Here is a 10,347-nt window from a genome sequence, read left to right as displayed (position 1 = left end):
GGTGGGGAGGCAGGTGAGGCAGTGCCTCTCCACTGGAGTCCTTTGGAAAGCGCTGCCATGGTAGTTGTGAGTCCTTGAACACTTCCCACTGCAGAGGTGCTTTATGAAGGACTCCAGTGGGGAGGCACTGCCTCACCTGCCTCCCCACCCACTGCATGTCCCTGCCTCAACTATATGTTGACTGGCATGCTAGCTGTGGTCACTCTAGGAGAAGGCAGATCAAGTCACTGTGGTGCACACCTTCATCACTTCATGCTTAGACTATTGCAACACAACCTACAGTTGGCAACCTTCAGTCTCGAAAGACTCTGGTATCGCGCTCTGAAAGGTGGTTCTGGAACAGCGTCTAGTGTGGCTGAAAAGGCCAATTCGGGAGTGACAATCCCTTCCACACTGGGAGCAAGTGCAGTCTGTCCCTGGCCTGTCTCCCTGGCTATGGGCCTTCCTTCTTTGCCTCTTAGCCTCAGACTGTTGGCCAAGTGTCTCTTCAAACTGGGAAAGGCCATGTTGCACAGCCTGCCTCCAAGCGGGCCGCTCAGAGGCCAGGGTTTCCCACCTGTTGAGGTCCACTCCTAAGGCCTTCAGATCCCTCTTGCAGATGTCCTTGTATCGCAGCTGTGGTCTACCTGTAGGGCGCGTTCCTTGCACGAGTTCTCCATAGAGGAGATCCTTTGGGATCCGGCCATCATCCATTCTCACGACATGACCGAGCCAACGCAGGCGTCTCTGTTTCAGCAGTGCATACATGCGAGGGATTCCAGCTCGTTCCAGGACTGTGTTGTTTGGAACTTTGTCCTGCCAGGTGATGCCGAGAATATGTCGGAGGCAGCGCATGTGGAAAGCATTCAGTTTCCTCTCCTGTTGTGAGTGAAGAGTCCATGACTCGCTGCAGTACAGAAGTGTACTCAGGACGCAAGCTCTGTAGACCTGGATCTTGGTATGTTCCGTCAGCTACAACCTACAGAGGACAACCTTTAAAGAGTGTTCTGCTGCTGCTACATTCCTGATGTGAAGCCCATCAACAGGAGAACAGGATTTCTTGACTTTTTGAATTATAGAGGTTTCCAAGGTGTTTCCAAATGCAATTCAAAGAGCTGAACCTTGCTTTGAAAGCCCTAAATGGTTTGATTGGAATATTTAAAGGACTTTCTGCTCCTAGGTGATACTTGCCCATTAGTTTTACTGGGGAAGCTCTGCTCTGTGTTCTATAATCATTTGAAAGGTGGTGGGTGGGTATGTGGGCCTTCTCAGTCATGGCACCTGCTCTGGGGAACTCCCTTTCTCAAGAGGCACACCCAGCCTTCTCCCTTTTAATCTTCTGGATCAATTCTCCTATTTATGGAAGTATTTAATGCCGTTTACTAATTTTCCCCCTGAGTTTATTCATTGATTGACTGGACATTTTGGTGTGTTTGTTGTGTTGTTGATACTGCCTCATTATAATTATTTTTTTCTGATGTTGGCTGGTTACATATTTATAATGATTGTATGTTGCTGTCGAAGGTCCTGAAACTGAAATGCAGCTGATCTATTTAAAAAATAAATATGCAATCATCTGCATATTAAATACTCCAGTATTTCTGTATGCAAATAAATACTCCAGTCATCTGGCGCCAAATTATCCGGCAATCCTGAAGCGCTCCTGGTTCAGGTGTAGACTCCCAATCTTGCCAGCTGTTTTTGTGCCTGGCTCAGCTTTGGCATGGCCCAGAAAGACTACAGAAACCACTTGGGGACAACCCAAGCTTCTTGGCAGTAAAACAAGTACTGTAGCAACCCTTTCTCTATAGTGATGAGGATGCCAGATCTGGGGATAATCGAGGGTGGGACAGTACTGCCTGGGAGTCTGGTATTTCCAATAATCCTGCACCACCCAGATTCCAAAGGTGTCAGATTGTTGGAATTCTACTATATATAACTAGTGAAATACTCTCTAGTACACAAACGTGTGTGTGATGGTTGGAAATTTCTATATATTACAGGGATCTCTGAGGGTTACCTCTTTGAAATGAAGGCAAACTCTAACCAACCAGAAGTGTTGCAAATAAAAGGCAAATTTTCCCATCCGAGAATTACACGCCCATATTTTTTTGTGTGCCCATAGAAGTGAAAGGCAGAAATTTATTTATTACTTATTTATTTTCACTTTTTTTTTTATATCGCCCTTCCTCCAAAGAACTCAAGGTGGTATACATAGCGGCTCCCCTCCTTTTGTCCTCACAACAACCCTGTGGGGTAGGTGAGACTGAGAATAAGCAACTGGTCTAAGGCCACCCAGGAAGCTTCATGGCTGAGGGGGGATTTGAACCTGGATCTTCCAGGTCTAGGTTCACCTTCCAAACTACTACACCCCCCTGGCCCATATGGGAGAAAATAAAGAGTGTAGACAAGAGAGAGACAGCAGTGGTGACTAAGCTGTTTCTAGCTTCTGGTGACCTCACTGCCTGTGGCGGTTTCCATTCATTGATTGTGTCCAGACTGTCGCCCCTTTGCTCTGTTCCGGAGAACATGGGAAGAGCCAGTGGCATAGCTAGAGGGGGCGCAAAACTCTAAGTTTTGCAGGGTGCCTCACTACAGCATGCAAGTGGCTCCTCCCCCTCTCCTCTGGAGCCATTCCAGGCGGGGGGGTGGGTGGGTGGGAAACAGAGGCTTACGCAGAGGAGGGGCCACTTGTACACTGCAGTGGCACTTCCTGTACAACTGAGTGCTTTGCACCCCCTCTGGGAAGAGCCACTTAGGATCCAAATTCCCACTCAGCTGTCAAGCTAGAGAAGTCACAATCTCTCAGTCTAACCCTACCTCATAGCTTTGTTGCAGGGATACATTGTGATATGGTGGGGAGAAAACCTTGCATGCCACCTTGAGCTGCTTGGACAAGAAGGGTAAGATAGAAATATAACTCAATCCTGTGCCAGATTGGGCTGCACTGTGGAGCTCTGTGTGATAGCATGAGACAACGTCTGCAGTTCCAAAGTGGCTGCCAAGGGAGCAGAGTGTTCCATTGGCAGCCATTTTTAGAGGTGTGTTGCAAGAGAAGACAGCTTGACCTATTGCGGCCCCCAGAGCAGGTACGGCAGTAGCGGGGGCAGGGAGAGGGCAAAACGGGGTGGTGAGGGGGAGGAATGGGGATGGGGAGGCTGAGAGGGGGGTGGATCTGGTGGCGATGGTGCCCATCAGAATCTTAAACCCTCAATCAGCAGCATCTACTCCCCCTTTCTCTCTTTGGGCTTGGGCCAGCTAAGGAAGGCTCAAGTTCAAGGAAGCCCATTATGGAAGTGTAAGGGAATTTAAATCTTTTTTCTTCTGAAACCTCCTGATCCATCTCCCCCCCCCCCTGCCCCCATTGGATACAGTGTGTTCCTTTTCAGCATGGTTGCACCAGCATGGGCAGGGAGGATAGGATTGGGCTCTAACATAGATAGCTACATGACTGCGCTGAAAGCACGCACTGCTTTTTTTGTGAACACATTCAGCAATATCAGAGAGCAGCATTCCCCTTTGGGCACTGTCTCAATGATTGCCTCGAAGGTGTTCAAAAATGTTTGCCAATTACAAAAGTGTTGCCCTCGCTGGATGACTTCAGGTGCCCCCAGTGACAGCAGACGGCCAAACCCAATTGGCTGTGTAGTGCCGTGATGTCAACACATTCAATACATGTAGCCTGCTTTGCTGGATGCCCCCATTTAACTGATCTGGGAAATATTTGGGAGGAAGCATTCCAGCTCTCCAGAAAAAAAACACAACTTTCCACCTAAAAAGGGAAATGGGTGAGAAGAGAGTCCCTCATTTGGTCATAGCTGATGATGACAGCCAGCTGCAATATGTGATGCCCACAATTCTCCACACTTTTCAGCCACTTATGATGCAATCTTACTAGTGCTGAGTGTTCCGGCAGCACAATGCTCTTTCTAGGAGTTGCAAAATACAACCTGCTGTAGCACGCAGGCTGGCCACTGCCAGGAGCAGTGATTAGCCAGCTCAGCAAGCCAGCTAAAACCCTCTGCCCACCACCGCAGGTAAGAGCATGTAGAGGGTGGGTGAGGGTTGGTTGGGTGGAAAAGGATGGTGACAGGACAGGGAGGAGGGAAATCAGACCTAGGAAGGGGGCGTGTTTGGAGGCAGCAGTGCCCACAAAGTCCTCAGCCTGCTTCCCAGATCCAATCTGTCTTCATGGATCCACATGGACAGAGATATCACTGGTGCAGGTTCAAGTAGATTTGCTGGCCCAGCAAGGGCTTACTCCGGGGCAAGGGAACAAATGTTACCCCTAGGAGTCCTCTGAAGGCTGAAACTCCCCATGGGATGCAGTGGGAACTGCATTGGTGCCACTGGATTCCCACATCCAGGGTCAGGCTGTTAATGTTCATAGTCTTCAATGTACAGAAATGCAGCCCAGTGCATACGCTGCTCTTTAGTTCTATGTGAGGCCAAATTAGTAGCAATGGGGATGGGGGGACAAGAACGTTGCAATGAGTTCATGACCTTCTGTGCAAAACACATTTTGACCTCTATACATCAATTCATCATCATGGTACCGAGTTCCATAAGCAGGTCCTCACCTTCAGGGAGCTTGTACCCAAAATCTTCAGTGGATAAACTTTGATATCAACATTCACTGTTGAAACATTATTCCCCCCCCCCAAGACATCTGTTTTTCTGCATGACATTTATACCCTGGCTCTCTCCCATCATGAAACTCAGGGCAGTTAATATGGTGTTGCCAGACAGAGACCCAACAGACCTAGACCTGCTTAGCTCCAGCAAAGCTGTATTTTATGTCCTCTGACATTTGTGTCCTTGTGCTTTCAGAGACCTTGTACAGCCTGAAGTTGATGCTTGAAAATTCACTTGCTCAATTCTTATGAATTCACCATTCGTTATTTGCAAATTTGGGTGTGATTTGCTTAAGTAAAGTGGTGGGTTAAGGCTGTATGAAAATTCTTCCACTAGACCAGGGGTCTCCAAATCCTGGCCCGGGGGCCAGATGCGGCCCACAGCCAGCCTCTTGTCCCCTGAAAGCCTCTGGCCCTCTCAACTGAACATGACCAGAGCTGTGCTCTGATTGCACCTGGAGGGTGTTCTGAGGGCTGGGGAGGCTGAGTGAATGAGCCCATTCATTCATTTATTCATTCATCTAAGTTCCATCTCTAATTTATTTATTTAAATTTTATATTTAAATTTTTTTCCGGCCCTCAGCACTGCGCCAGATATTTCATGCAGCCCTCTGGTCAAAAAGTTTGGAGACCCCTGCACTAGACCACTGAGAAAGGTTTTGAGTCCTGGAGAACCTGATTATTGCCACTTAACAACCCTGGCATATGTATGCAATCCTCCAGCTAGCCTTATTGTGACAGGTACCACGTCTATCCTTTGATGTGCCCCTCCATAGGTAGCCCCAAGAATCCCCTGATTTATTGTCCATGTGCAGGTGTTGAGCTCTTCAGTAAAATATTCTGTAGCCTCATTTATGATGATGATGATGATGAATACTTATAGACAGTACCACTTTTCAACGAAGATGTTCCCAAAGCAGTTTACAGAGGAAAATGAATGAACAAATGGCTCCCTGTCCTGAAAGAGCTCACAACATATATAAACAATTTGAAAGAGAGCCAAAAATATGACCTGCTTAGAAATGTCAAAAGACAGAAGTGGTATTAGGGACTATAGCAGTGCTTCCCGACTTTACCTTGGTTGTGATGCCTCAGCACCCAGAAGAAAGTGGCGATGATGCGTTGACACGATTGCATGATGATGTCATCACCACATTTGGGCTTTAGACCCAGGAGGTCTGGTCTAGAGGGTAGAGCCTCCATTGCCTGAAGATTAACATCCACAAGGTCGCCAGTTCGAGGCCACCGGCACCGTGCGACCTTGAAAGCAGCTGGCAAGCTGCAGCTGAGCTGTTCCATCTGCTCGGAGCGTGGGAGGATGGAGGCCAGAATGTGAAACCAGATCGGAGTGTAACACCTTGAATGTAGTGGTTCTTGAAAGAAAGAACCTTCTTTCAATTTGTAAAAATCCCTGCGTGGATTTAATAAGCCTGCCTATGTAAACCGCCTTGAATAAAGTCTTGAATAAAGACCAAGAAAGGCGGTATATAAATACTGTATATTATATATATTATTATTATTATTAGACCAAATGTGAACCTAAAAACAGTTATAAGACACTCAGGGCGGACAGGCGGGCTTTTTCAAGTGTGCAAAAATACTGAGTGCAGCAGGTCTGCCTGCCGCGCTGAGCCTCCTGCCACTGTTTGTGGTCTTGCACCGTAGTCAAGCTGGCAGATGGTGGGCCTCCCACATTCCCTGATGAATGCCTCACTACAGTGGTGTAGCTAGAGGGGGTCCAGAGCACTAAGTTTGGCAGGTGCCTGAATGCACCTTGCAAGCGGCTCCTCTCCCTTCCATTCAGAGCCATTCCAGTCGGTAGGAGCAAAATGGAAGTAGCCACCTCCATTTTGCTCCCACTGCCCGGAATGGCTCTGAAGGGGAGGGGCTGCTTGCAAGGCACGTTCAGGTACCTGCAAAACTTAATGCTTTGCACCCCCTCTAGCTACACTACTGGCCTCATCTGAGACACCCTGAAATGCAGGTCCATTGCTGGGACTCCTGAGGGAAGAGACATTGCATCCCTGCTAGGTGTTTTTGAGCACAACCCTATGCATGTCTACTAAGCCCCACTGAATTCAATGGCATGGATGCACAGTATAAGCTTGCAGCATTTGATGATGAAGCCAGAGTCATCCATTGTCAAAAGCAGTAGCAGATCTCAGCGCCTATGGTGGCATTCAAGTTTTTGCTTTCCAGTATGTGGGGGATTGGAATTAATTCATAAATAAAAGCGGATAAAATAATCCACTAGACCTCTGAGGGAACACTAACAACTGAGCCTGCTGCCCTTTGTCTAGTCCAGCCCATCTAATTGCATAGCCATGATTTCATTCCTCCCAGTGACATTCAAGTGTGATAAAACTTTATGAACTGGCTAGAGAGAAAAAGTGTGATGATTAACAACGCAAACTCATTTTTTAAAATCTGCAGATGTTCTCTTTGTTTATAATATCCTGATGGCCATTCCTGGTTCACAGTTGGCACATACTCCATAAAAATGTGCTTGAAAGTCCAGAACTCTCAACCAGAATGAATCCTAGAGTTGGAAGGGGCCTTCGAGGCTATCTAGTCCAACCCTCTTCTTAAAGCAGGAAAAATCTCTGTAGAGCATCTCCAAAAGGTGGTTATCATACCTCTGCAGACCTCCAACAAAGGTCTGCATGAATGAATAGCAGACCTCCAACAAAGAATTACCCACCACTTCTCTCTGTCATCAGCTCCATTGTTTCCATGATGGCTGAACGAAATTTCTTGTAAATAGAGGAGGATTTCACATAGAGCTCTGCCTTGCTTTATGATTAGCAAAACCAGAATAAATTATGGAAGACAGGAAACACTGGGGAATAAATTAGGAAAAATAATGAAAATCTCAATTTGCATAAAGTGTAGGGATAATAAGGCATTTTGGTTGGTACAGAATTTGAGTTGCCTGGTGCAGAATATTAATTTATTTTTAGTGCGGCTTTCACATAGTCATTCTTATACCCCACAAAATGTGCAGTACAGATGGTGTCTTTCTAGATAGGAAACAATAGATCTGACCATTTATGCAGATATATGCTATAATTGTGATGCTGTGCACATTGATTCACACATCGTATTTGAGGACCTTGTATGATTTGAGAATATGGGGTCTTTTTTGCAGTCAGATTAATTGGTTTTTTGTAGATTTAAAAGTGCCCCCTGATTAATCAGGGTAGCATTTTTTTTAAATACTTCCCCTAATGTTTTCTCACCATTAGCTCCCCCTGCTTGTCGCTCAGTGAGATGGTACAGAAGACTTACATCAACTGAAGAGAGCCACAGCAGATTGGCAGCCATCTTCTGATACAACCCCCACCCTGCAGACTACAAATGTGGTTAGAGTGGATAGCTTGAAATCCTAGTTGGAGAATGACAATTCCATGTTGCTTCCCTGTGTGCCTGTTATTTTGTTAAGGTAATAATTACAGCTACAAGGTAATCCTATGTCCGTCTACACAGTCATGTTGTGTTCAATCCTTGGACTTTCTCACTACTGTATATACACGGTGGTTCTCAAACTTTTTAGAGGTCCTAAAGGCTGCTGCATATTTTATAAATGCCAAGGGTTGTGGCTATAATGCTGATTGGGCAGTAGTGCCCCCCCCCCCCAAGTAGCAGTTTGTTTAACCCTTGATGCACATAACATAATATGCCCTGTCAGGTTCACAACCCAACAAAAATTTGGTCACAACCCACTGGTGGGGCCCGGGCCCACAGTTTGAGAACCGCTGGATAGGATTGCCTCCTGGTTTTTTTACCCTTCAAAATTACTAATATGCACATTTGTGCAATTTCTTTGCTTAATTGGTTAAAACTCATCTAATTGATCCAATAAGATTTATTATAATTGGATGATAAAATCTGGTAAAAATGGCTTAGGCTTCTAAAAGCAAATGAAGAATCCCTGTTCCCCTCCCTTCAGAAGCAGTATTTTTTATTTTATTTTTTTAATTCCTGTGTGAAATTCATTGGCTACTTAATCTGTTCACACCCCAATAATTCTGACTAAGGCTGCCATCCTTTACGACCTGATCTTGGAGAGTAAGCCCGGTTGAATGTAATGGAACTTACTTCGAGTAAACGTGTATAGGGTCGCCTTTTAAGCCTTCAATCCTGGGAGGAAATTCCCGTGGATTTATCGCTGGTGGGGCTGATATCGGGATGGTTTTTTTGTTTTGATTTGATGACAACCCGACGTTTGCTGGTTTAATGTAGGGAGAGAGAGAGAGAGAAAGTGTGTGTGTGTGTGTGTGAGAGAGAGAGAGAGAGAGAGACGAGGGAGGGGGCTGCGAAGCTCCAGGGAAGACAAATGCTTCCTCGCAGACCCTATAATTACCCTGGGAGCCCCTTCCCTTCCCTTCCTGGTGCGTTTGACTTCCCCTTAAGCATTTCAGAATCGGAGAGATAAGCGCTGAAAAAAAGCCAAAGCAGGGGCAGAAAGCCAATGAGGAGGGAGGGAGAGAGAGAGAGAGAGATTCTCCTCCTCCTCCTCCTCCTCCTACCTGGAGCTGCTGATTGCGAGATCCGCGGTGCCTGCTACCTGTGGCAGTCCGAGCCGGTGGAAAGGCGCTGCGCGGCCGAGCTGCAGCGCGGGTTTCGGCGCTGCCCGGGTCAGTTTCAGCGCCCGGCGGCTGCGATGGTGCGCGGGCCAGCGGAGGTCGCGCTGGGGCCGTCGGCCCTGGACCCTGCGGGGGCTTCGCGGAGGCTCCCTGGTGGGATTTGATCGGCGGGGCTCCCCGGTGTCCCGCGCCCCCCCCGCGCCCCCGCGCCCATTTATCTTATATGGCTCCCTCCACGCCCTCCTAGATCATGCACAGAAACTTCCGAAAGTGGATTTTCTACGTGTTTCTCTGCTTCGGGGTCATCTATGTCAAGCTAGGGTGAGTACAGACCCAGCACTGCTGGGGGGGGACACGCAGGGGGGGGCTGGGCAGAGAAGCGAGGGTGTGCAGCCCGGTGTGTCCACAGTGCCACATCCTGCTTGCACACGAGTCCTCCCCGTCCCATCGTCTCTGCAAACTGCTTGCAAACTACTCGGAAGAGTCGGGCTCCCCAATCGAAGAAGGTCCGCAGGCGGGGAAAGGGAATTCCGCAGCGCTTGCGCAGGCACCGGGTTCTGCCAGGCTTCTGCTGGAGAGCACCAGCTTCCCATCGATCAGCCCAAAGAGATATTGATTCCCCCCCCCCGCATTTTCGGTTTGCAAGAGCTGGTCATGTGATCGCAGAGTTGAAAGGGATTTGTTTGCGGTGTGTGTCTGAACGGGGTGGGAAAGGCGACGCTCGGAGCCTGCAGGATCTCTGGTGCTGCGAACTGGAATAGAAAAACTCAGTCCCTGGAGAAACCGCAGGGAGTGACCCCCCCCCAGGCTGCCGAGTGAGCCCCCCAGCCTGCCATCCGAAGCCCTTGAAGTCGAGTCCAATCAGTGGCGTAGCTAGAGGGGGTGCAAAGCACTAGGTGAGGCTCCCTGCAAAACTTCGCGCTTTGCACCCCCTCTAGCTACGCCACCGCATGGAATCGGTGGGACTTACTTCCGAATCAAGGTGGTGAGAAGCGGACTGTCAGCCACTGTGGATTGGACGTGGCTACAAGGCAGTAGTCCGTACTGGGGAATAAGTCTCTTTGAACTCCCTGAGAGTTACTTCGAGTTTACTACTCGCATAAGATCGTGGCAAGAGACCGCTTTCTTTCTTTACGGGAAGGAAAGCG

The 10,347-nt window shown here is 48.1% G+C and overlaps 1 protein-coding gene across 1 annotated transcript in view; it reads left to right on the top strand.

Moving 5' to 3' along the window:
* Positions 1-9,449: 9,449 nt before the first annotated feature.
* Positions 9,450-10,347, top strand: part of WNT7B (Wnt family member 7B) — a 90,210-nt gene continuing 89,312 nt past the window's right edge. The window contains exon 1 of the mRNA XM_066631652.1: positions 9,450-9,520. Coding sequence (XP_066487749.1) covers positions 9,450-9,520 — 71 coding nt within the window. The remainder of the gene's footprint in view (positions 9,521-10,347) is intronic.

The sequence above is a fragment of the Tiliqua scincoides genome, chromosome 6, assembly GCF_035046505.1.
Source record: "Tiliqua scincoides isolate rTilSci1 chromosome 6, rTilSci1.hap2, whole genome shotgun sequence".
Lineage (NCBI taxonomy): Eukaryota > Metazoa > Chordata > Lepidosauria > Squamata > Scincidae > Tiliqua > Tiliqua scincoides.
Note: the sequence above shows the minus strand (reverse complement) of the source record. Positions and strands in the feature narration are given on the sequence as shown.